This window comes from Streptopelia decaocto, assembly GCF_964273445.1.
Source record: "Streptopelia decaocto genome assembly, chromosome: 2".
Lineage (NCBI taxonomy): Eukaryota > Metazoa > Chordata > Aves > Columbiformes > Columbidae > Streptopelia > Streptopelia decaocto.
The window spans coordinates 133,719,804-133,747,384 of record NC_138655.1 but is presented as its reverse complement, the minus strand read 5'-3'; the positions used below and the strand labels follow the sequence as shown (position 1 = coordinate 133,747,384).

The 27,581-nt window shown below is 35.1% G+C and overlaps 1 protein-coding gene across 3 annotated transcripts in view; it reads right to left on the bottom strand.

The window, feature by feature from the left end:
- Positions 1–3,451: 3,451 nt before the first annotated feature.
- Positions 3,452–27,581, bottom strand: part of DGKB (diacylglycerol kinase beta) — a gene marked incomplete at its 5' end in the record, with an annotated part of 319,453 nt that continues 295,323 nt past the window's right edge. For all 3 annotated transcript variants that reach the window (XM_082045820.1, XM_082045821.1, XM_082045822.1), the window contains 3 exons: positions 3,452–3,692; positions 12,930–12,990; positions 14,910–15,030. In XM_082045820.1, coding sequence (XP_081901946.1) covers positions 3,585–3,692; positions 12,930–12,990; positions 14,910–15,030 — 290 coding nt within the window. In that variant the 3' untranslated portion in view covers positions 3,452–3,584. The remainder of the gene's footprint in view (positions 3,693–12,929; positions 12,991–14,909; positions 15,031–27,581) is intronic.

Genomic DNA, 27,581 nt, shown 5'->3' with positions numbered 1-27,581 from the left:
GAATCTCAGCAAACAAATATTAACCTAGAGATTGGGAAAAAAAACCCAACTATTTTTCTCCTTTTTCTACAATAATTATACCAAACCCACACGGTCTTTGACTATATTACTTCTTACATTGATATTCTGAAACATGTTGAAGTCTGTGACTTCATTTGCCTTAAATAATTTTGGATATTAGCTAATCATTGTTGTGATATATGTGCAATGAGTTGAGTTGATAAGAGTGAGGAAATGTTACAGAAGATTTATTTGTGCTTCAGAAACTGAGTGTTTCCTAGCTCATCAAAGTCCTAAGACTATCAGCACATCACCTGATCTAGCATGCACATCCATGTACACATACCAATAAGCCTAAATCACAAGGTCTAACCCCCTAGGTTTAAATAATCGTGATGATATGCATACAAATATCTTGCAAGTACTGGAAACAGTAATTCTGTATTTGTGTCTGCAACAAATTCTGCTTTCACCTCCTTTTAACAGGAACTCATGCGAAGTGAGAGCAATGCTAACCAATTTCAGAATTCAAGGTTTCTTCCTGAGTTATCATGTTCTTTTCCTCAGCACATTGCCCAGCTGCAACTCTCCAGCAGGGAGATGAAAAATTTGCAAATCCAGTGTCAGATATAATTTCTACATATTTGTAATTTCCATTTATGTTGCAAATATCATTAATGAGGCCTTAAAGAATGCTTCATTGTAAACAGTGGTAGGTTTATAGCTACCACTCTTCAGTCAATGTAAGAACACTGTATCTATTTCAGCTATATGAAGATACATGCATATATTCTTTGTTTCACTTCATACATCAATGTATAATTTCATGATGCTAATTCTGCACATACCGAAGTGAAAAAACAAAGGAACCCCCCCCCGAATTCCTTCATTAAATCAAGCACTTTCCTTTCTTACTCTGTTTTATGTACTCTCGCATTTTCTCTTCGTCATCAGTACTGATAACCTGAGCATGGTTTTAAATTATTAGAGGCTATGCTAAAACAACCAACCAACATTAATAAAAAGTCAGACTGCCACGGCTGCGATAAGTGCCAATATAGCGAAATGGCTGCTCCATTATGTTTTGCTACAGTGAGAATTTGATACATACTGACAAACAGATCTGAGCTACCTTTGATATGTCCAGTCAGAATTGTATGTAATTGTGATTGCATGAACCTATCTATCCCTCTTCTGTGTTATGAACAATTTACCATCACAGACTGGCACATTTAAAACTGCATACATTATCAAATAATAGCTTATGTATAATTTTATTTGTTTTCAGAGTTACAATGTTCATGAGATAATCATAGAGAGCACATTATATATTATTGTTAAACACATTTTTGCCACAAAAAGTTGAGAGCATCATTAGAAAATTCTATGTCAAGTTATGTGAAAATATTTATCACCTGTAACCATAATTTCATAAAAGCAATGTACACTTTATATAATATTATGTCAGCGAGTTCCTTCTTTTTTTTTGCAAATATCTTTTGTTCTATACTTATGTATGTTTGCAGTTAAGAAGTGCATCAAATGCTTCTGTGTGTGTGTTTGCAATGCACAGGAAAAACAGTAGTTTATTCCTATGGTAACTGTAATGGTCAACATCATTGGACCAAAGAATGGGGAATTACAAGATCTTAATTTTAGCAAATAATTGCCCTCATATTTTTCTACCTAATGCTGAACATAACATTAATTGGTATTTACCTTCTAATATCTACAGAACACAGACTGTATATTTCAGAGAGATAATCCTTACCAACTATATATTGACTTTATTTTCAATGTCTATTATATAAATTAGGACTCTGTTGAATTCTTACACTGAGGAAGAAATGACAGCAACTTTATTTAAATACATGCACAGTACCGTGCACTACAGAATGATGAAATACTATTTTTAATGGATGAATGAATCAATAGAAAAATAGATTTAATAAATCCTTAACATTTTAAAGTCTAGATAAAAATGGGTAATCATGCATTTCAAGCAAAGTTTTATTTTTTCCTTGTTTGTTTTTTGATGAAATCTCTGAGAACTTAAGACATGCAGAGCTGAGAAGCAGCTCACTATGAACAAAGAACCATGTTAAGACTGCACAAAAAGTTTTGATTCAGACTCTTTATATGCAAGACTGAAAAAAATTGCCATTCTTGGACTTCCCATCAACATTAGACAGTGCTGTGCAAACCTCAGACAAATCCCTGTATTATGATTTCTAAGCTGTTAGGAAGTCTCTCAGAGGGCTATGAAAGTAAAAACCTGAGCAACTGGCTCCCTAAAATTTATGACAAGAAATGTTTTGTTTCCAGACAGCAGACTACAAAAGCAGAATAGATACCAGTTTATCCTTTCCCTAAGACATTAATTTAGGGCATGAGTAAATTACAGATGGCATACATTTATAAATAATAATGACAATAAAATTAGATATAAGTTGAGTTTTCCAATAGAGTATGTGTCTATGTCTCAATATTTGGAGTGTGTGCCTATGTTTATCAACTTATGAAACAAATGAAAAGTGAGTATTTACTTGCAATTAATGTAATGTCTTTTACTACCCCAACATTTGTGTGGACATTGCCAATGTAATCAAAATAACTGTAAATTTTCAAAAGTGAGTCTGCTCCAGTGAGCTTGTTAACTATGCATTAACCCATTTATCTGAAGCATCCTTCACTAAATCTTTGGTGGGAAATGCACTTTATTAGGCATGAGCTTTGGTTATGTGTGTGCATATGCACTATACTATCAGTCTATATGCAGAATGATTTAAAGTTTGCCATGTTACAGAGATGTATTGCTCATTAAAATAATTCTAGTGTTTCAACAAACACCGATGGCTAGTTTTGCAAGTATTATTATCTTCACTCTTAGCATGATCTCCTTAGCCTAATAGTTCTGCTCCAACTTGCTTTGACTTCCAGTCTTACAAAAATTTACACAAAAGTAATCATTATGATTTGAATACTACACACATTGTTAGACGTTTTCAGCAGGTACAGTTACTCACATACATAGGAGTTGTCAGAATAAGATAAAAGATTTTAATGCTTAGCTGAACAAAAATATTCTCAGGGTAGAAAGACATGATAAAGTAAAAGTACAGGTTAATGAGAACTGTTATTAATTTTACTCTGAAACAGGTGTAATTGGCCATTGAGGTGAAGATGTGTGATTCAAGGTATGCTACTGAACCTATGGCACATAATTTTTGTAGTAGAAAATCCTGAAATGAAAATGAGAGAAAATCAAATTACCCATGGCATTCTCTTCCCAGATTCAACGCCAGAATTATCCCATAGTTTAGTAAATGGTAACGCATGCAACAAAAAATATGCTGTATCACTTTATGTAAACATCTGCTTTCATCATGCAAAATGCCTACAAAACTGTGACAATATTTTTTTCTAATAGCGTAGTTTTACATTAGCTCAGTTATGGAAACGGTTAAACCAAAATCCATGATTTTGCAAGTAGAAGATATTCTAAAATTCTTAAAAGATTTCCAGCATAAATATTCCAAGCCCAACAAAGCTAATTGGTTTGCTAAAAACTAAACTACATAGGCTTATTCCTTGCTGTGGTTCCTTGTTCTTTTGATGATAGAAGAGAAAAGACCGGTTTTTGGAGGAGGTCCCATCAACATGGGGGCTTGGTTCTTGTGGGTAATTTTTATCTGGGGGAAGAAAGAAGAAAAAGAGAGTTATCCCTTCAGCTAGTTCAATTCCAAGTATCTGAGATACCTGAATTTGCTTTGTATGTGACTTCCAAACCTTCTTCATTTAACCAAAGATGAAAGCAAAATACCTTTTTTATGAATAACGTTACATAGGCAGTAAACCAATCCATGTATAATCATTGTTTCCATAAATACGTTAACTTATGAGCATGATCAATATTAAAAATCATATGCAATAAAATATTATACATGCCGATATGTGACCTTACATTTTGAACGTGGGAATTATTGCTTGCTTTTGAGTGTTTTACATATCTACAAGAAGAATAAGAATTTGAAAGTTGGAAAGGACATACATGCTGACAGACCAAGCTGTTGCCTATTATTAAGATATAAGTTATTTCTTTGTATGCTTTATTTATACATCTAATCAAGCTGTACTTCTCTTTTAATGCAGGACACTGCTGAATTCCAAAATAACCATTATGAACGAAAGTCAAAAGTTAATACACAAAAAAGGTCAAAAAAGATGAACTAGCTTTCTAATTTGTTAATTAATTGTTAATAGAACAGACTCAAATATTGAAAAGCCTATTTAAAACACTTTGTAAGACTGCTCTAAAGCCACCCGTTTTGATTTCTTTGATATAAAACTACGAATCACCTTAAATGAGACAACCTTAAAGTAGATTATGTCTGCAATTTTCTCTAATTCAAGTCTAAATTAGAGAAGACATTTTATGAATGTATGCTATGCTCAAAGCTAATTGAAAGCAATTATCAAAGTGGCATTTTGTCTGTGACTTTAAGATACATTGTAAGATAATAAATGATTCTCATTATGTAATAAAAAGGTCACATCTTGCCTTTGGGCTAGTGACGCTAAGAGTTTTTCAAAAGCAATCTGAGACATTTTCTTTAGCGAACTACGACTAATACAAGAACCATCACTTATTAAATATCAGTTGTCACCTGCATAGTACCCACATCAGAGATGGGTATTTCTTTCAAAAAGAAACACCACCTCATTAAAAACTAGGAAAAATATATCTCTTAAAGTGCATACCTGACATTTTCAAGTTAAAATGAATATCCTTCACTTGTCATTCACTAATAGTAATGAAACAAAAAATGTACGTGATGTGGAGAGGCTCATTAAAATATAGATCAGGACACTTCTCGGGGTGGAAATTTACTTCACAATATAAGGAGACAGAAACATAAAAATCTCAACAGAATGAGTGGGGTGGTTTAACTCTATTAGAGCCTTTACTTTATTCTCCAAATGCTTATTTCCATGCCACCTCTAGTTCATTAGTCTCAAATTTCATATGTGACCTCTTTTTGTCAACATTGTTCATTAGTATCAAATTTAGTATATGAGGTTTTTTGGCAACCTAGATTAATTTCACACAGAAAATAACTCCTGCTTTCAAAGACTGGCATCAGCACATTTTTCCACATGAAATTCTGCTTCAGGCACCACTTTGCCTGTAGTTAGTGTAAATTGGCATCATTCCGTTGATGTCACTTTACACCAGATGATGATCTGGTCCTGGAAAAATGGCTTCTAGGATTTTTGGAGCTTTCACATACTTTAAAAGATGTATTTTGGGGCTCAGGAACAGTGATGACATCAACCTGATCCTGAGGATCAATACATGAAGTAATCTGCAGCTGCTGTGAATTCTTCAAGACATAAGGGTTCAGCTTATGGCAATATTTGGCCATGATGCAGCAGTAGGAATAGCTTCAGAGGTTCCTTTCAGAGGTAAATCATAGTAATTCCATCTTAAAATGAATAAAAGAGCAAAGCTCAAAAGAAGGCTTTAGTATGAAGAGGTGAGGTAATCCTGAGACCCCATACAGATTGCTTGTTGGACTGGGGCTGTTCAATGCTGCTGAGGATGAATGCAATCACATATTGAGAAAATGTTTATCATTTGTAATGTGCTTTTTTGGCTTGAGCCATCTGTTTCAGAGACCATGACCTCTTCAGTATGTTGTATCCTATCAGTTGAGATCAGCTAAGATGCCTGAACATGATTAACCACTCATGTGCATGAGGATGGAGTCCTCTACGCATTTCTCCAAGGCATATTTTCAACTGTTATAAATTGGCACAATTCCAGTGGTGTAAAATATACATCACATTCTGAAAATACAAAAATAAAAGTGTAAACCTAAAGTATATATTTTACTTATGCATGCTAGTGTATGGTAACAGTGTATTGGTTAATAATGATAACAATCAATTCCTTATTTTCCTGCTTTAAAACAAACAAACAAACTTATGGTTTGGTGGTAAAAAGAGATCAGTATGTTTATAATACATGCTGGACCACGGCACTACCTTGCCTGAAATAGGCTGAATTTTGTCTTTTTCAAGACTTTCAGGCACTGCATTTCTCCCCTGGACTCTCTCTTCTGCTTCTGTTTTCATACTGGCAGCGCTGCCAGAGCTGGTGCTGTGAGTTTGGGTGAAAAGTGACAGCACACACTTCGAGATGGGAAGCAGCACAAAGTCTCCCAGCTTGACAGTGTTCAAGAAGAGACTGGACAACCCCCTCAGACACATGGTGTGAATTTTGGGGTTGGCCTATGCAGGAACACGAGTTGGACTCGATGATCCTTGTGGATCCCTTACACCTAAGAACATTCAATGATTCTATGAAATTTAAAGGACCAGTGTATCTAGTAAATAGGTTTAGCAGGAAAATACTGCATTTGCAATTTCTAAATCACCTTTCCAGTATGAGAAAGTGTCTCCAATGATATATTTGAGGGAAGGAACACCAGATATAATTAAAAATAGCATAATTCTTAAGAGATGGTAATTGCTCCCTATTTGTCAACAGCAAATTTTCTGATAAAGGAGAAGCCTGAATTTGTGATACTAAACAGATTTATAAATGCATAAAACAGACACTTATTTGTTTCAGGAGCAAGTCAAAGTTTCAAAATATGCCTTGGATCCACATTAATACAATGCACCCTTTAAATGAAATGAAGTGAGCATCAGTAATTTTAGTATGATAACTGTATCTTTTAGGTCCATCGGTTTTATTTTCCTGTTCCTTCTTCTGCAATATGTGCCAGTTACCTAAACGCTCCTGACTTCACAGAATGTCTAAATGTTTCTTAATACCACAGAACAAATACAGGTACTGACTACAATGTTAAATGACAACAGAAAACTGGAAACACAGGTAATCACCTCTGCTTATACTATTTCAATTAATGTGAAAGAAAGAAATCCTGTATTTTAAGGACAGAAAAAACTTATAAAGTTGGATATATTAGTTTACAGTCACTTTGTTTCATACTACCAGCAGGGTTTGGATGTTGGTAGCTTTGAGGGTATGAGGTTTTTCCACAGTCTAGATGCTCATATGCTGCTCCCCTTACAGGAACCTGATGGATGCGACGCCTCTATATCACAGGAGTATCTTCTCGTAGGTGATCAAGAGCTGTACTGGGTATCATGATACGAATAAGACCTATGGAATGTAGGCAGTGCTAAACAAAATTAACCTGTGACTTGTATTATGTGGCATTTTGGTCAAAATCTCTTCAGATCTAGATCAGTTGTTTTAAACACAGCATTATGTAACACACCTTTTAAATGGATTTCTTAACAATATTATTGTGCAAAGTGCAATCAAATCTAATCAGTTTGGCATTAATTAAGCTCTAATAATATACTCTAGTCTCTCTCCTAAGTAGTGTGATCCGTTTCCCCTTCACACAGGTAGATTGGAAAACATTACGGTGTCATCATAATTTTTAAACATACCGAGAAAATGACAGAGCTGCAAAATTAAAATAAATGATTAATGGCATTTTTTTCATGTTTTGTACTAATAGGTATCACTGAGGTTTTAAATTAATAGAGCTGTCAAGCTCAGGGTTGTTACAGATCCAGTGCAGAACTAAAATGGAAATTATGTGTTCCACAGACACCTAAAGATGACACTTGGAATATTTTAAATTTTAATTAGTAGGTGCAATTGTTCCCCCCTCCCCGCCCCAAACCACTGCAAATTAATTGGCAATTAGTCACAACTAATTCTTTTCTTAACAATCTGAAGTGGAAAGAAAGGTGCATTGTATGTTAGAGTATTTGTCTGGGGTGCAGAAAGCACACATGCAGTAAATTGCTTTGTCAATTACAAAAACTACTGTTTTGAAATTAAGAAAAAAATATGCATAGGTAAACAAAACTAATTAATGTACAATGTACCTGTGAGCACAAAAAATAATGCTCAGCTGCAAAAGAAAGTGTTAGAAAATCAATAAATCACTCTGGCCTTGAAACAGAAAGGTATGCACATTGTTGCTCAAAAAGGGCAAAAATGCAGCTTTTTAGTATAACCCCAAAAACGTTTTCCAGCGACTGACTTCCATTTATGGGTTAACTATGTAATAATTGACTAATATTCTACTAAAATAAAACACCATATCTAGGACCCAGTTCCTCTTTGCTCTAAAGAAATGGACACAAAGGTTTAAATTGTCCCATTATAAAAAGCTGATAAAATATTACTACATTCAGTGACATGGAAAGAAGCTACTTTACAGACAGAGTCTGAAATACCTTTGCAACTTCTCCATGCAGTCTATGGGGTGTTGGAGCCAATGCATCTTCATGAAAGCAAACCTGTGACTGTCTTTTAGTTTTCTCACCCAGCCCTGATGTGTAGTGATTATTAGCAAAAGCTTTTTTGGTTTGTTTTCAGTTCTTGTTTTTCTCTGGATTTAACTACAAAGGTAGGACTTCCCAGGGTCTCTGAGCTCAGGCTCATCACATCACTAGAGACTAAACAAAAGGCTAGAGAGGAACCATTCATTCGTTCACTCATAACTTATTTTTAAGGAGCATTCAAATTATAATATTTTGAAACATTATTTATGAGTTTTATTATTAAATAGCTTACTACAAGTATTCCTATCAGAAAATAATCCTAAAAATACTATGTCTATGAAACTATATTTCTGGCAGTCCATTAGGTGGGCTCTGACTATGGATTCTCAATTTCATTCCTTCATTTAGGCAATATCCTTTCATCTTCTACAGACATTTTTGTCTTCTACTTTTAATCTAATGTTGCTAGAAGCTTGATATTTTTTCGGATATGATGCCAAACAAGTAAAGAATAGATGAAAGAACTGAAATTGCAGTTATTTCTAATTAAGATGGAATATTATGGATGTTTTTTTTTAAACAATGCTAATAAGTTATGTAGCTAAATTGAAAGATTACTTTTCTTAAAAAAAAAAAAAAAACCCAATGGCTAAAGCTAGAAGTTTATTGAATTAACTTGAGAGACTTTGAAGTTTCATTACTATTAATGACCTGTTTGGAGATCAGGTGAAACCATAGATATCTTTCATGTTGCTATATTTGTCTGGGACAGCTCTGATAGAATTTCCTCTTCAGCTAATCAGACGAGACGTTTAACATAACATTATTATCATCTTTCCTTCTCCCAAAGACTGCTCTATAAAAAGTGAAAACAATACAATTTGATGCTCAGATTCTGCATTTTATTATACCAGAGCAGAGTTACTTTGCCAGATGCTGCAGTCTGCATGTGTTCAACATACTGAATAATTCTGGATGACAGATCTTTAGACCAGGCCACTCATATGTTTAAGTATGCACAGGACCTACAGGAACACATTCCTGCTCCTGTCTAGGGATGCTAATGGAAGATCATACAGGATGCTAAAAGAAGCACATTACAATTTCTTCAGTACTACAATTGAGAGCAGGAATGAAAAAAAATCACAGATCACAGCTTCTGGGTAACTGCTACATTGTCTTTTGCAATCCACAGTATTTTCTCAGAAAATTTGCAGGGAACGTGATCTCTTATATGCAGTAGAAGGGACAGCTCTGAGCAAGTCATGCTACTTGTATAAAACTTTTACAGTCAGAAAGGAGAAATGGCAAAGACAAACTCGTTGATTTCTTCAACAGGAAATCAACTTCCAAGGCTGCATGTGCAGCCTACATCCCATACGTAACAGGAATTTGATGCAGACCTTGTTTTCTTTAATCTGCATAATGGAATAGCAAGAGAATTTTGATCAGGTTGAATTCAATTTCTTGAAAAATCATTGCCAAATACTCTCATCTGTGCCAAAATTTGAAGCAGAAATAGAGGAGGACTTCTGAGCTTAATCACTTGCATCTTGGGCCAGGGTTGATTCAATACGTGCTGAGTGTATGAATTTTTTTCTCACTTGAACTCTATAATTTTTATAGGTCAGTCCATAAAACTACTGAACTTGGATGACACTGAAGTTCCTGAGATGACCACACCAACATAAAATGTGATTGCAGTCCAATTTTTTTTTTTTTTTTTTTTTAACATCAGCTTTCTGGCTGGAGCACCAGAGAATCAAACACCCGAGGCTCAGCTGCTGTATCTAACCCATGTACATGATCTATGCAGGGTGCAGGGGTCTCTCCCCAAAACTAGTGAGATGGTCTATTCGAGCAGACCAGTACCGGGTGGAGACAGTAGTTTCTCTCCTTAAAGTCATACAGCTAGTAAACTAGTAAGTGCCTTCCCTCAGCAAACTAATGTGAAACAGAAGGTAGAATGGGAATGTCCCCCCATGTCTCCATGTAGGAGTGCCAGCATCTTTGTATAGGAGTCTTGGTTCCTTGTAAGAACCGGGGGAAGAAATCTCCTAACAGGGGAAACAAAAGGAAAACCAAACTCTCCTATGTTTCAAAAGGAACTAGACTTTCTTTTTTCTGATCATCAGAATTTTGTTCCATTCAAAAACCAGTCAATCATTATTTTCAGATAATTTTAGGAGAAAACTGCAGTTTTGACTCTAGAGAAGAAAAAAGCTTGTGATTCTGACATTGGTCTCCCCATGTTTTTTCTGAAATTTGAGCTCCTGCGGGTTCAAATAATTGGCTATGTAGTTGGCTACACATAAGAATTTATTTTGACATTATGTTTTCTTTCAGACTCTGGCTTTGAGTACACATAATTGAGGTGTCATCCTGATAATGTAATCAAATACATTTTGGTTTCCAAACAAAGACCCCTCTGAAGCACACACTTAGAAATCAAATCTTAAACTTCGGTTGAGAGAGAGCTAACATCCACCTTTGTCATTGTCCCAAGAGGAATTCCTAGGTATGTTGCAGAGAACTTCAAGAAAAACCGTAGTGTAGTTAGAATTAGTGGGCAGGGGAGAGGTTGGACCATACACGTTTTTTTCCTTTGTAAGACACAGAAAACAGAGTGGAGTAGATGTACAATAATGAAAAAAGCAATCACAATAAACTCATTAAGCTCCTCGTCAGAGAAAAAAAACATTTACTGAAAAATGAATAATATAACATAAAAAAATAATTCTATATATAGATTCATAGAGGTGCAGTAGTCTAGACAAATAGTTCATATATTTTCTTCTCAGAGGAAATAAAACCATGCAACAGTATGGTTTTCTTATATAAAAGACAAACTCTATTCTCTTAACAATGGTATAGCAAAAAGGATGGGTTCCACAGAAAAGTATATGCCATTTCTACCCCCTTTAAAACGGTACTTCAACTGGACAGCAGTAATTATCAGTAATAATTTACTGTTTCCTCAAGGCAGTAATTGAAATATAAGAACTGTCTCTTTTTCCAGGTTTGTCCTCAATTGTGCAGGCAGCTTCTGCTAGTTTTATCAATCAGATAGCAGGGATTTTGCACAGAGCAAGCAATCAAGACAAAAAAGCACATGTTATTGCCAGAATCCTTCCATAAGTTCTCTTCTGTAATGTGGCAACTGAAAAATTACATGTCTTTTTCTTGAACAAGTAACTGCTGGGTTCAGTAGTGTTGCTCTGCACTGACCCATAGCTATAGAAGAGAGGAAGATAATATCTCTAAACTCCAAAAGGCTTCCTGGAATAAATCTCATAAAATCCCCACTGTTCTGCCTTCATACAGTGTGTGTTCACATGGTCCTCCTCTCATTGCAGCATCTGAGCACTTATCATTAAGAGCTGGAGTTCAGACACTGGCCCTGCTGCTCAGCTGTACACTATGGTGTATCTAGCAAACATGAACTATCACAACCCTTTTATTTCATTCTAACCCATACATTATCAGCTGCCACACTTGTTAGTTCCTTACTGAAGGTACTCCCTTCTACTTTTTTGTGTAGTCTTTCATTTTACTACAGTTCATGAAAGTGATCCAGTACCCCAGTCTGGAGAATTTCTCCCATCTGTAGTGGGATTTCTTCCTTGGCATGTTACTGTTTTGTCATACTTACAAACTGCAGGGCTACAGCAATTCATCTACTTAAAAACATGGGTCTTCTTTAGGGAAACAAAATCAGTAAAAGTATACATTAAAATGTATTACTAAGACTATATTAAAAAACAAAGAGCTTAAATTTCTTCAACATCTTCCCAAATGCTTGGACAGCCTCTAATTTATTGGAGAGAGAGAGGAAAATGGAGAGTTCTTAGAGCTACACCTTTCTTGTATTGTCTGTAAACAGATACTCAAAGACCCTCCTCTGAAAAAGCTCCCTCCTAGCCTAATCAATATTTACCTGCCCTCACTTTGTATGTGTGGGCGCTGAAACAAGAGACTAAATAATTTTCTTCAAACTATAAGGTTTTTTAATTTTTTTTTAATATTAGTTCTATTGTGTAATTCAATCAGCACAGTCAAGAATTCAGCTTTCTATAAAAAAATCCTTGATATAAACTCTCAAAAACATAATGGAAAAGCTTCCTAAATTTGTTACTTAATACACTTTAGCATCACAACTGAAATTGGCTCTTCCTCAGCAATAGAGACTAAAAATCTGATACACCATAATAAATAAATGATCACATTGGGTAACGGAATGCTGAGACTACACCCTTTGAGTATTTTTGAAACTTTTGAAATAAAAATATTTTTATTCCATCCTAACCTTTGGGAAAAAAAACAAACAGTATAATAAATTGAAAAGGCAGTGGGTGTTGAACTGTATAATAACCATGTGTGAAAATGTTACTTAAGTAAACTGAGTTAATGCTGATGGCAATGGTTGTCTTTTATACTGAAAGATTCCATCACTGAAAAAGTGAAAGTAAATAAATCAGTTAATATTTCTGATTATTGTAATTTTTGTTACTCATTTTAAAAGTTCCTAAATTTTTTGTTCAGCTCTCTTCCCAGAGTATCCCAGTATCCTCGTATTCCAGTATCCTTACCGTGCAAGGGGTTTGCATCCAAGGTTCCCCATCTATCTGCATAGGCAGAGACTTGCTGGTCCTAAAGCGATATATTTCACAGTATAAGTAAAAACAACAAAAAAATGATAAATGTATTTATTAAGGAGAGATACACGTTATAGTAAACACATATAATCCCAAAATTTCTGTGTAATCTCCAGTATGATTCAACATGCTCACAAAAGTAACCTAGTCACTTAGTAGGCTTAGTTCAATTTTCAACACACAACGCAAAAACATTGCAAACATTCACACATCTTGCTAATAATACACATCTCTCTCATGGGAGAATAGTCTGTAATTTGTGAAATAAAGAGTGAAATATTCAAGAACTTCAGGAATAAACCTTATGAAATGAAAAGACAAAGGAAACTCTGGTACTTTTTATATTTTAGACTGCCTTCTATAAAGGAAATAAGAAACTTTAGCTCTATCATCGCCATTTATTAGAACCATAAAAGATGTATTTACCCTTGTGTTTAACTCTGGGTTAGAAAGAGCACTTATATAATGTGACAGTTGTACTATATCCAGAGACTTTAACATACCATGTCCTAAATTTAAATTGTTAGTAAAGTTACACTGATCAAGCTTCGGCTAGTGTTCCCTGTCCAGTTTTGGATACCACACTAAGAAAAGTATAGACAAATGAGAAAAAAAAAAGTATTTTGAGGTCTTTTCCAACCCTGTATTTCTGCATTATAATAGTTTGCACACATGACTATTAGAAATAACATGGAGTAGGTAAATCTAATAATGGAAAAATGAGTCAACTGACCACTCATGTTGGTCAATGGAAATTCTGGCTTAAACATTATTTGGAAATGACTAACAGTCCATTGGATTAGCCAATGTCATCTATGGCCACAAGTGGAGGAACGGACGAACATTCAATAAGCTCGCACTCTATAGGTTTGGCAGGGTTCTGAATCTTTTGTAGTTGTCGTTCTCTTGATGTGGGATAATAAAAATTATGTCTTGGTATCCAGAGAAGATTTGAATGCCTTTGTGATCTTATTTCTCTTCCTTATTTAGAAGAAAGAGTACTTTTGAACTCAACGTCACCTAGTCCTTGAGGAGAGCCTCAAAAATATGCCAGGTGCTTTGGCAAATCCTACTTATTTTCTTAAAGTTTTTATCGCTGTTCTTCTGTTTTATGCTCATTTTAGGCTTTTGGAGCTTATAACCGTATATCTTGTGATTTTATTGAGATTTTGGAAAATTCTTCCTGTGAGATTCTTCACTGGAGGAGAGTTGAGCATCTCTCTCTTTTCCAGTCCTTATCTAATTTGAAGTTAGAATAATTATTTTCTCTTTGAGTCCTAATCCAGGATTCCTCTATTGTGAATGTTCTGGTCACTTTTAGCATAGTAAACAATACAACACAACAAAATTAGCATGCTCCACCATTAGTGGCTTACACATACCAACGCATTTATTAATAGTGACTTGTCAGTGCTCAGTAAATAACAAATAAATTAAAAACAGAGCACTTTGACTTCTACAGATCAAAAAAATGCTTTACAAATACTAATTACATGCTACTACTCCCTGGTGAGATATGCATTATAAATGGGTTAAAATGTGTCAAAGTAATGTTAAATGACTTTTGCTCAAAATTGCATGGAGTGTATGTCACTAATAAAACCCAAGATGTTCATGCATTACTCGTTCTGCTCAAACTGTTTGACAATATTTCTTCATAGGATGAAATGACAATTGAATACAACGTGTGAAGACTGAATGTAAGTATCTTTTTTTCTAGTTTTTTGACAGATTTAAAGAAAGGAAGATGTATGGGCAAAGGATATGGATAGAATAGATATATTTCATCTACAAACATGAGACTTTCACAAGAAATAATTATGACTATTAAACTACCAAAGAAAGTGAACTGATAAAATAAAAACCTTTGCTGCTTCAATATGACAATGCAGTGCAAATTAAAGCTGCCTATACCTGATGACAACAGATGAACACTGGGCAAGCCGTCTTCCAGCACTTTTCAGACCTGTGTATATCTGTCCCATCTCCATGGCTCCTTCTAGACCAACCACTTCCATAAGCTGGTCACTTAGATCTGCAAAAGTTGAAAAAATATGTTTTCTGTAGATAGCATTTTGATAGTAGTCATCCTGAACAGCAAGAATTGTCAGAAAACCATCTGATAATAAAAGACGTGGAGAAGAGAACTGGCAAAAATGATGATTCCTAAGAAGTGATTGCACCTTTAGGGCTGGACAAGTCTGGGCCTGTTGTAACATAATCCTGATCAAAATGATTCTAAAATACACTAATAATTTCCATGGTCTATTTTAATACACAAACACTGAACAAATAATCTTATTATATGAGAAAATAGGAGAGACTCCTTCACTTAGGTTATCTGATACTCATAGAATGAGATGTTTGCAGTTTAGAAATTTATGCTGACCATTGTTTCAACAGATCTGTAAAATCTAGTGAAGGAGAAGTTAGTGCTCCAGACCGTATTGAATTTTCTTCTATACAATTCTTTCGAGATGATGTGTACAACTCTAATTCAGCCTTTGTGAGCATGCATTATTACAGTCCTTAATTATGAGACCACATATTTTTTTTGCATTGAATCTTTGTCTCAAATAGTGCACAGATTCAATGCAAAAAGGGCAGAAAAAACCTTGTATCAGCAACTGTTCATCTAGCTTTCCTGAACTTTGTGGTACTTGTTTGCACCCAGTTATATTTCTGTTTCACACTGTTTTTGATTACATAGTATTTTGGCATTAAACTTCAAAAAATATTTAAGTAAATAATGTATGTGGCAAAATAAATATTAGTTTGCTTGACTTCAAGGAGTAAGGACAAATTCTGTGTAGAATATCAGATACAAACACAGATACAACCAGAAACCTAAACAGTAATATAGTAGTCTGGTTTGACAAGGAACAAGCAAGGTAATGAAATATTGTTCAGAATCAACTTGGGTGTTTTGTATAAAACATTTTACATGCTCCTGTTTAAATACATGTTGCCAAGACCAGATGGACAAGCAAAGAAACCATTTTTTTTAGCTGCATGTGTACTTTATAGATTGGCTCTTAATAACCACATTTCCAAAAGGTACGTTGTTCAGTGAAGCTGAGCTAACATGCTAGAGTCTATCATCACATTGGAAAAACAAAGAAAGGAGAGCACATTACTCTTTGTATATTTTAAACCCTTCAACCTTTAATGAAGGTAGAATTTCAAGCTCATTATCATATCTATGAGACTAGTCCAAAGTATAAAGGGAGTCTTTTCTCTTCACTTCTTTGGGCTTTGAATGAAGGTAATTAACTGAAAGAAGTATTGTGATTGGGGGGGGCAAGTATTAAAAGCAAACAGGATTTATGGTCTGGATTATTCTCCTTCCAATCAGAAAATCTGATAGTGTCCAAGGCCTTAGTTTTTCTTCTTATACTTTCTCAATATTCTTTGCTATTTTCACTTTCTCATCATAGTGAAACAAGTTCCTTATAATATCAATGAAGCAAAAACTAAGCTCTGTTCTTTCCTCTTTAGGAAAAACAATAAAATGGACAAAAGATTAAATGATACAATATGATTAATTTTAAGTGTACATTTTTATAGTTTGCATCCTTGCAACACATGTGAACCCAATTTTGAAGGTCTGGCTTTCTGCTGAATAGTTTTTATCTTGAAATGTTTTCCTTAAGTTTCTCACTTTTAAACTTAGATTTAAACAAATTCTGCTTTTCTTGATAGCCACGGGTATTTAAATGGGAAAGTCCTACTCATTTGCAAAAGCTAAAAGCACACAGAACTTTATAGATGTACTAAATCATTAAAATGTTTCCAGCCAAAGAAAACATCAAATTCTTATTCACTGGTTTATTAGAAAATTATTATTTTTTTAAAAGGGAGAATAATTAAGAACAGATTTTTATTACTGACAGCTCAGGCAACATATGCAAGATTCAGAATAGTGACATTTGCAGTGATATAAATTTGATGCATCATTTTTCAATAGCTGTGAAATTAGTGCCAGTAACAGCAGGTAACTTAAGGGCCAAATCCTGCCCTTTGATCTATACCACACATCTCAAAAAATGTCATATATGAAACACTGGAAGACAAAACTGAACAATACTCCTATCTACCGAAAAAGTGAAGCCTTTTCAAAACTTTGTATTTGCAGTGGCACACTCCCAAAGTGGGGTTATTTTAGGCCGAATATAAATATTTTTAGAATCAAGCTTAAATTAGACATAACCTTCCTTCAGAAGCAGTAAAAACTAAAGCAAATGTAACATGCAATTATCGACTTAGGGCTAGTTTGCGCTCCTGCCCTTGCTAATATATTTGACGTGATGATTTTACATAGTTATATCCCTTTCAACAAATCCTTGAGCTGTATTGACTTTGACAAGAACTCAGAGTGAGCAAAAGTGGAAAAGGGAGTGTGTATATTTTAGTCCCATTTTTCAAAGATGTTACATGGCTATAGGTACACTGGCTGAACATAAAGGGTCAAGACATCAATGAATGGATTACATTTGTTCTTAAAAGGTCCCCACCAAAGACTCTGAAAGAGACTAAGCTCTATTAAAAGAGATCAGGTCTTCTATTAAATTAAAAGATAGAAAAGGAAAAGTCATTCTTCATTCTGGTGGAAGGTTATCACTGATTTCTCAGAAATATCGGTGCTGTCTCAACACATGCCCCTAAATAATCTGGAAATAGAAGTACATAGTTAGTTACTGAGGATTTAACAAAGTAAAGACAAAAGCCAATTATAAAAAAAGTTTACGAATTTTCCAGTATTGAGTAATGGGGCTATATGAAGGCAGAAAATTCAATACATGTAACTTAATGCCTGTGAGGGGACGCAGAGCTAACTACATACAATACAGCTAACTACAGATATGTAAACTGTTCTATGCTTATATTTTACATTTGAAAATTAAACATGGGTTGCGTGTATCTGTGTGTATACATCCATATATACATGCATATTTATTTTGCTGGGCTAAAATTAATATTGTCATGCAGGAATTAAGATTATGGAGTTAGTGTGGCTACTTCTATGAACATATCAGCTGAATGCTCATAAGCGATCACATACAATAAAATGTTATGACTGGTATATCTATATAGTATGGAGTTTGTAGTTGTGGTCCACTCAGCAATGCACAGGAAGATATAAAATAACTGGAAATGAAAGAACAACAAACATAGTAAAAATATGGAAGAGCTTCTAAATGCAAATAAATTAGACTAGGACCCTTGAGGAAGTAAACAGATGAATGGAGGAAAGATGAGAAGACAACAAGTGTCATGGAGTAGGTAAAGATAGTCCTGTAATTAAGTATTTATCAAAATGCAAGACTTAAGGAGTTTCATAGCACTCCTAGAACAAGCAGAAATCCTTTTTATGTAATACTTTGTTAAACCATGATGCCACACTAGACTTCAAAATTCCCTAAATCACAAACTGGCATGGTATCTTACTGCAAGAATCACTGTAAGTTTGCTCTCTTATGCTTTATTTTTAATCACGCCATAAAGGATGGTGTTAGACGACAAATACTGAGCTACACGAACTTTTGAATTGACCTAGTATCACCATTTGTATTGTCTTCTTATACATCTTATAAATTGTAGACCAAAATAATGAATGCTGCTGTTCACTGAACACCATTCATTGCTTAAAACAGCTTATAATGTGGACTTTTCCATGACACGTATCCCAAGTGTGTTTGAAACCTCATTCAGAAAGTCACTTTTTTTCAATCCTCAAATTGTAATATATTCTCAAGTTACACATTCATGCATGCATCTGTGTGTGCCTCTACTAACTACAGAGCAAAAAACTTATCTTTTTAGGCATGTTGTATTTCATCTGCATTCTACAGATTTTATTCTAAAGAGAAAATAATAAATTGATGACCACAATGATAAAAATTCCCAATACATGCTTCACCTATTACGACCAGTTTCAAGAGGTTTAGGTTTAGGAAATGGAATGTTAGTTTTTCCAAAATAATTTAGCAGCGAACAACAGCAACTACCAGATGCTAAGCAGCTTTCCAATCTAGCCAGGTCATTTAGTTGCCTAAATGAGAGCTGAAGTCCCACAGGTAAGCTATTATGGAGAGCATCTCAGTATTAACGCATTAGGAAAGTGTTTTTTGACTGGTGCCTTGGGGTTCTTGAGTCCGTTTGTTCTACTTGGAGCTCTGTGAAAGAGCTGAAGGCTCTCGCTTGTTTTCTATGTGAATGAGCCATTAGAGTGTGTGGGAATGTTTTCACAGCACCATGCCTCTCCTGCCCTCTTCCACAAACCAAAGTACTTCACGTGTCTCCTCATATTAGCCCTGTCAATAAACAAAGGCAGCTCTCCCGGGGGAGCGCTGCTGTCAGCAGATGGTGACGAGCATGCAGAGGGGCATCTGACCCCTTGCACTCATTCCTGATGGGGAGATAAAGTCACTCGGGAGATGACTGCACATTTCGTCCCATCAGGCAGCAGGAGAAAGAGAAGTCCAAACAAAAAGTTGCACAGGCGGCAGACAAAACACTCTACATGAATATAAGCCCTTTACAGCACCTCCCCAAGGCATGAAGAAGCACACTTAGAGACTTTAAAGTTTCGTAGTGGGGAGTTTATGTTTTCCATTAGCTCGGCATTAGGTGAATGCTTCAATATTCAAAGTGAACACACAAGAGAAAAACACATTTGGAATTCATCTATGAAGATAAAGCAAGGAAAGTAAAATGGGGTAGGGGGTGGGAAGAAGCATGGCGTGATTAGAAATACTGATTTACATAGAGAACTTTCCCTCTGTAATGGAACCGGTTTTGATATCCAATTTATCTTTGCAATATATAAATATTGCTGTCCTGGCAAGAGATTGAATGACTCTATTATAACTTGGGGTTACTGCACTCACTCAGGCACATTTGCATAAAAACACTGTTGGTCAGTGGTAAATCTGTCTCTGGCAGCAGTTTGTCTTTGAAGAGAAGGGGCTTACAAAATGTAATCACACCCTGGTAATCATCATGCTGGAAATTTTTTTGGTTCCAGTTAAAATACTGGATAAGAATTTGAAAACTGGTATGATGCCAGAGACTTCTGAGCTCAATGCTCTGCGCAGCTATAAGGCTTCAGTATCTTCCTAGAACATGGCATGTATTGAATCTCTAGTTACCCATTATGCAGGAATGTGGGGTCATTTCCATATGCAGGGACAGGGACTGCTGTTGTATAAAATGCTACAAAACTGTTCAATGTCACAGTATTCCCCTTAATTTCAAATTAATGAGTTTTTTCTAGATTCCTGGCTACACAAAAGCAGTAAATCAAGAGTGATTTGTCCATCCTGTTTTTTGTTATGCTTTGTTTTAGGGAAGTTACCTGAAGTAACTTAAGCCTCAACATTTATAATCATTTATATCCAAGTTGTACCTGGAGGTCCTGATGATATCAATGCTCCATTTTTTTCACTGATTCCCAGACATGCAACAAAAGACAGCTCTTGTCTCCAAGAATTTATAATATTATAGGCAAACAAAACAGACAAAACTTTGAGGAAAAGTAACGTTATTATGTTCATTTTACAAAGTGAAAATTATACACAGACAAGTTTAAGCCCTGCAAAAGGTTTGTTCTCACACTCAGTTTGGTATATTGTGTGTAGACCCACAAGAGTCATAATGTTATTTCTACCATGTAAAGTTAAGCACATGAGTTTGCAGAATTGACCTGGCCAAGATCAACCCTCTGCTTTTAAAAGTCTATTCTCTCTCTCAATATTGAATTCAACAATATTTATCAAGTCCTGCATCTATAGTATTTGGCCCAGTTTTGAGTATTTTGCATTGCTGAGTTTGCTTGCAAACATTAAAAATCTCAGGTGGCTCCATACATGTATTTCATGCCAGTATTGAATCTCAAGTCTTTACTTGTCTTCCTATTTTTTCCTGTTTCTAAAACAAAACCAAACCAAACCAGCTAAGCCTGCGTCTTGGTGTGAAGAAAGTAAGATATAGCACTGCTGTAATTTTCACCCTGCTGAGATACTCAGATATGGTGATAATAAAATTAGCAGATATTTTATGTTTATAAACACACACAAAGATGCACACACATTTTATACCTATATGGATATACACAGATATATATCCATATTTATGCATATGTGAGAAATTCAGTGCATTTTGCTCTATCATCCAAACTGATGATTCACTGAATAGCTTTAATGGGGTAAGAATGCAAGAGTGTTATTTCTGACACTTAAAATGAATGCAATCAATAAAATCCTGTCTCTGCTGAATTCAGTGCCAAAACCTTTACTGACTTCAGTAAGGCCCAGTTTTCACCCAGTATCTTGTGTCTCACATCCATCTAGCACAGAGACTCCATCCTCAGATGGAATCATTTAACAGATACAGCTCAGCCTACTACTGTGCAATGGATTTTTTTTTGTATATATAAAAATCTCCTGACTCTCCTTATAATATCACTGAACGACAAGTTTCCTATAAAAAATAGGAGGACAAACAAGGAAGAATCAGTCCTTATAATTAAATGTTTTATGAAATTTTTTAATGTGCAGAGAAGGCCTTTGGAAAACTTTTCCTTACATCCTTACATGAACTTTTTGTTTCGTTGTTGTTTTGGTTTTGCTTCTTTTTTTTTTTTTTTTTTTAAGCTTACTAGGGGAAGGAGACATAAACTTTTTTGATTAGTAGTAAAAGAAGAAAAATAATAAGAAAAAACAACAACCCACGCCAGATCACTCAAATTAAATCACTTCTACCCCTAAACGACTCCCAAATACCAACGTTCAGATGTTCAACTTTTGAAACAAGAGGTTTCATATTCCAGTTCAGGAGATCATTATGGGTAAGTCTTTTATGGTAAAGCTTGGCAGACAAAATGTATTCTTTTTTTATAGATTTATTCTTTTAGTAGTTTGAGGTACAATTTCATTGAACATGCTGCTGCACCAAAAAGCCCCCTATTATTTTAATCTGTATTCTTTTAAAGGTTATTTGTTCAAAAGATTTCACTGTGTTACTCTTAGACCCCCTTCATCCAACAGAACAAAAGCCGTTCTATGAAAGGAGTCTAAACTTGGACAAACCGTAAAAAAAAAAAAAAAGCAAAGTTCCTCTCTGTTTTTATCAAATTTGATTGCTGCAGCTGTTCCCAGTTTCTGTATTTTAAAAATAGCCTTATTCAGTGCCTTGTTGGCTAAAGGCCAGAGTACCATTAGAACATGCTGTACGGAAAACCTCTATTCAGTTACAGATACAGAAATATATTTAAGATCAGTAGGGGTCATCTGCAGCAAACACTTGTATGGGGGAAAATGGAATTTTAATGCACTTGGACTGCTCACCACTTTTAACAGATATTTAAGAACTTCAAAGCAGATATCTTTCTATTTGTATTGGTACTATCATATTACCGAGCATCAGGTACAATACAATATGAGCAAGTCAAGATCATTTCAACTAACAAAAATAGATCTAATTCTCAAATTACTCCTTAGTAGTTCTGGCATTCACTTTAAATGGCTCCCAGTAATATTGGATATTTGATTAGCCTATAAAAATGCCACAGCCTAGAAAACAAAAATACAGTAATATTGATGGAAATGTAGAAATTTGATCAATGAAAACCAGCTTTGATTTGTTCATTTCTAGGAGGAATAGTACTAACAGGGGATAAACGTTCCCTTTCTGCAGGTTACCAAACTCTAATAGTGGCATTATCCCTATATTTATCCACCAAAGGGTTTTACAGTTCTCAGCCAGAAAGAAATCTTCATTCCATTTACATGAGTATTGAATCTCCTTTTGATTAAAGTCATAACAATTTCAGTCCAGGACCTCAGAAACCCCTCAAAGATGATCTTTATTCCTCTTTCTCTTAATAAGAACCAATTCCATTTGCTTCCTCTACCACACAAGTATTCCATGCTGTTTGGAGATCCCAGTATGCAGAATGGATACTGGTTTGAACAGCAATTTTTAGATATTAACCAAGAGCCAGGCAAATATTCTGAAAATCAATGTGATGTATAATGAATCACTTTTAGCCATTTCTGATGGTCTAGAATACCTGCATTAAAGTATTCAAGGTTATGTGTTTCAACTGCAGCTGGGGGAGGAGTCTTCAGCAAGGTCGTAATTTTGATAGGTACCAAAAGGAAAGAAAACACAGCAGTGCTGGCATCAGTATAGTGTATATGATCTTGCTGAGACTCCAAGTTCTTAGTGACTGGTTGGCCTCCTAAATTTCTGTGCCCTCACTCTCTTAGCACTTGGGTTAATTTAATTAAATAACTGCTACAATCACACTTCGGATTGCAGTTTCAATTATAACATCGTACTCCTTCTCTTTGTACAGAAGGAACATCAGGCAACTGAATGAAGTAAAATCCAGTAAACTCTGGGGCAGGTACACATATCATCTAAGTAAACCAGACAATCTTCCCAAACCTCCTGCAGTCAGTGAAAAAACTTTTGATTTAGTTTCCCACTAAACTAAATGCATTTAGTGTTGTCTGAGGTGGTCCAGGATTTCCAGGACATTCACAAAGGGCTGACAAGCCTGACACAGGGGCAACAGAAGCAGCAGATGAAAGGATGGTGTATTGAGAGGAACTCTAATGGTGATAGGAATGTGGATATGCAGAACTGAAGCAAGCTCAGAGATTTCTCCAGACAGTGATTCAGAGGAAATCTAAGAGGTCTGGTTTTCTGGGTGAGCATGTTTTTCTCTGTTGTTGCCAGGAGGAATCTTGGGAGACAGGCTAGCATGCTTGGTCAACTTAGCAGTATGTCTAAAGCTAACTTTCTGCTTAAGCTGCTACTCCAACGTTCACCCATGCTGGCTTATCTGTGGAGCCTAAGGCCTGCAGAAGTGATACGTCCTCTATTTATGCATTGTTTGGTTGGACACAAGTGTGCTTGCTACCTCCAGGACTGAGCTCCAAGTATGCGAGCAGATTTTCCCAATGCTTTCCTTGAATTTGTTCTGTTCTCATAATTTGTCATTATGGGTTTTGGTCTCTGTTATCTAATCTAGTTATGTAGATGTGACTGCAGATATTTTTCTTCCTATCTGAACTACACACATTGCTAAAAATTCAGTATATTTTGTACTGTTATTGGTTTACAAGACGACTGTTCCAGGATACAAGGAAACCTTTGTATTGGAGAAGCGAAAGGGGAAAGTTACCTCTGCTAGTGCTGCAAGAAAAAATAATTGTCTGCTTGGACGTGCTTTACATGGAAGGACATTTCAAAGAATCACAAAGAAATAAAAAATAAATTTGTTATTGTACCTTTCAATATTTTAAGTATTAATGACTGACATCAAGCTACTTTTCAATAGTTTTTCCTCAACAGTTATTTACAACACACACATAAGCAAAGAAGAAAAGATATTTCCATAATGATAATCAAGACAACTACAGAACGGTTCCACATTTCTTCTCAAGGACAAAAAGACCAGAGTCAGCTACAAGTATCACAGTAATGAGACTCAAGTTATTTCTACTACTCTGGTCCTGAAAAATATCAAAAAGAAAAATACAAACTTTATTTAATTCCAAACAAGAAAAGATGACTTACAAACAAAGCTAGATCTGGTTATAATTTATTTGCTTATGATGTTCTGCCATAAAATTAAAGTCGTAATCTTAAAAAAAAAAAAAAAAAAAAGATCCGAATGCACACTATTTGGCTGTAACACCACTCATGATGTTTCAGGTATCGCAGAAATACAGAAGCAAAGTCCTTGCCCAAAGTTAACTCATTCTGAGATGCTGAGCTGAAAATCGATACTGAAGGGCGGAGCCTTACTGAATTTTTCTTCAGAGAGATTTGACATGGTAAGAAAAAGATCCCCCTGGAGCTTAACGCAAATAGGAAACCTCAAGAACTAAGGGAACAATTCTCGTCTTATTTTCATTCTCATTTTTCAGTCTCATTTTGTTCTGAAGAATGGAGAGCAAAAGAAAGTGCATGAGAAACAGATAAGGTAATCAGAGTTGCATGAATACACGTGCATTTTGGTTGTTTTCAGACTGGACTATGCTAAACCTGAATGTAGCAATCCTGCTCTGAAGAGTAGTCATCACATGTGGAATTCCTGAAAGAAGTTCTGCTGTGATTCCTGGGGTTAATTTAGTGCATGGGATCCTAGGTGGGCCACGATGGGACATGCTGTTGTGTTGTTTATGTTGTTACTTCTATTTCATGTGCCATTTGCACAATGTATGCCATATATTGTTTGGCAATACTTGTAGGGAGAGTTAATATCCCTTATCATGCCAACTGATGCAGAAGGAAAAGACACCTTTCAGACTGACAAGTCCTGCCTCCAGTCCAAAACAGTCCATTCTGGGTTTGTTTCCATTTTACTGATCAATTACACACTGCAAAGTAAGGATAGGAGGGTTGCTTTTTTATTATATATGGAAATTAATCTGGAAGGCCAGAAGATTTTCATGAATATTTTGGAATTTTCACCTTCCAGGTTAATTTCAACAAACAACTGAGACAAATTTTTAAAGGACATGAATTTTGGTCTTTGTCAACAAATCACTTAAGCATGGATATTCAGTGATATCAAATGAACTACATACATGTTTCAAACATGACTGTTAAGTGCTCTGTTTATTCAGGCCTGTCTCTATGGTAACTACTTCATGGTACATGATTTCAGAACACTAATTATAAAGCAATATAAATAAGGTTGTATATAACAAACAGTTTTGCATTTCCATATTTGAAGCATCTGAAAGTTCAGCCTTACTTGTATAATATAACGTGTGATTGATTTCGAAAAATATTTTTCATTATTGTAACTCATGCATAGTAATAGTAGCTGAATATTCTTTTCCATAACACTAGTTTGCCCTAGGATCAGCAGCACAAAGGGACTGCAATATACTAGGGGAATTAAAGAAAGTAGAAGATGCAGGTGCACTAATAAATATGTGGTCTTTGGATTACAGTATTTATGTGTGCTATGCCGAGCTAAACATAAACCTAAATGTTACACGTAAGAAGTGGTACAACAAGAACATCTGTGTTGGGGGACTGAACTGGCATTGCTAACACCTCCAGTGCCAGGTGCAAAGGAAATTTCACTACAGCTTGAGTAATTTTGACTGCTAGCATCTGTATACGTCAGATTATCTCCCCTCTTCTCTTCATATTCCACTAGAGTATTTGTATTATACATCTGGCTTTCAATTCTAGCACAGCAAAAGACAGGTTGTAGTCTTTCAATTCCTGGCTCTTTGCCTCTTTTTTTTTTTTTTTTTTTTTTTTAAATCTGCGTCTTGCTTTTCATAGTTACCAGTATTTTCCAAATCTATGGTTAAGGAAAATGAGCTCCCTGGGAAAGAAACATTAAAGGAAGAATAGTACCTTTGATACACTAAAAGCTGATCAAAATGCCTGTAGAGAAAGCTTTTCCTCTCAAAGATACTGAAGTGGGAGTAAAACTTGACATTTCTCTGAGAATGTCCACTGTTCTGAGAAATTCTAGATTTTAATGTAAACTCACTTTAAAAAAAAAAAATCAACCTTCAAAATAACATGCAAATTTTCATTTCAAGTTCAAGTGACATACCTGACTCATAGAAATATTGATGATATTTAGTAGAAGACTTAAAATACTTGAAAGAATGAGACAGCTGGCTGAAATGCTTTCTAGAAGATGCAAACCCAGTAATTTGTGATGTACATATTGAAGTCCAATCCTAATAGTCTCTGAAATTCTTACAGAGTCCATTGAGACCATGACATGCTTCTGTATTAAGTGGCTCAGACTCAATCTTTATTATTTAATTAGGCAAAGATTTCACAAATAAAAAATGTCCAGTGATTATGTTAAAGTGGAAGTCAATGGCGTAGTCATCAATGAAAGCTGAAGCTGATCTCAAGAAAGGATCAGGAAAAGGAGGGAGGGGGAAAGGAAATATAATGTTTGTATTCTAGTATGAGTAGATTTGTTGGTGCACTGTTAATGTGTCCGAACCACAGCTCTCCATGTTTTATTTGTCTGGCATACTTAACAAGACCTACAGTTCTATTCAAGACAGGAACAAAATGTTGTCAATAATACAACTGGACATATTGCGCTCCAAAGAAATTTTTTCAGAAACCTTTGTAGAAAACGTTTTTTTTTTTCTTTTGGCAATTTTAAATCACCTCCTTCCATCCACAGACACTTGAATATGTCTATAAAATTATCTAAAAAAGGAAAGGACAAATTATTTTAAGTCTACACTTCCCTGGGAACTGAGAGTTTGTTTCACCACATTGTAAATTACCTTTGCTAACTTCTAATAAGGTGTGATGAAAATGCAATAAATACAAATAAATCCCCAGGGAAGAGACTCAAAAACATTACGAAAGCTTGATTTTAGAAAAAAAAAGTTATAACAAATTTGCAATCCCTAGTTACTCATCTTTTCTTGTTACTTCAGTTCTAATGCCAAATTCCTTCATTATTTTTTGACCTGATATGAAACACCATCTGGCAAAAGCATGTTGCAATTCTACATAAATGAAATAATTGGATGGTTGCTTTAAAATATATTTCATAAGTAAGTA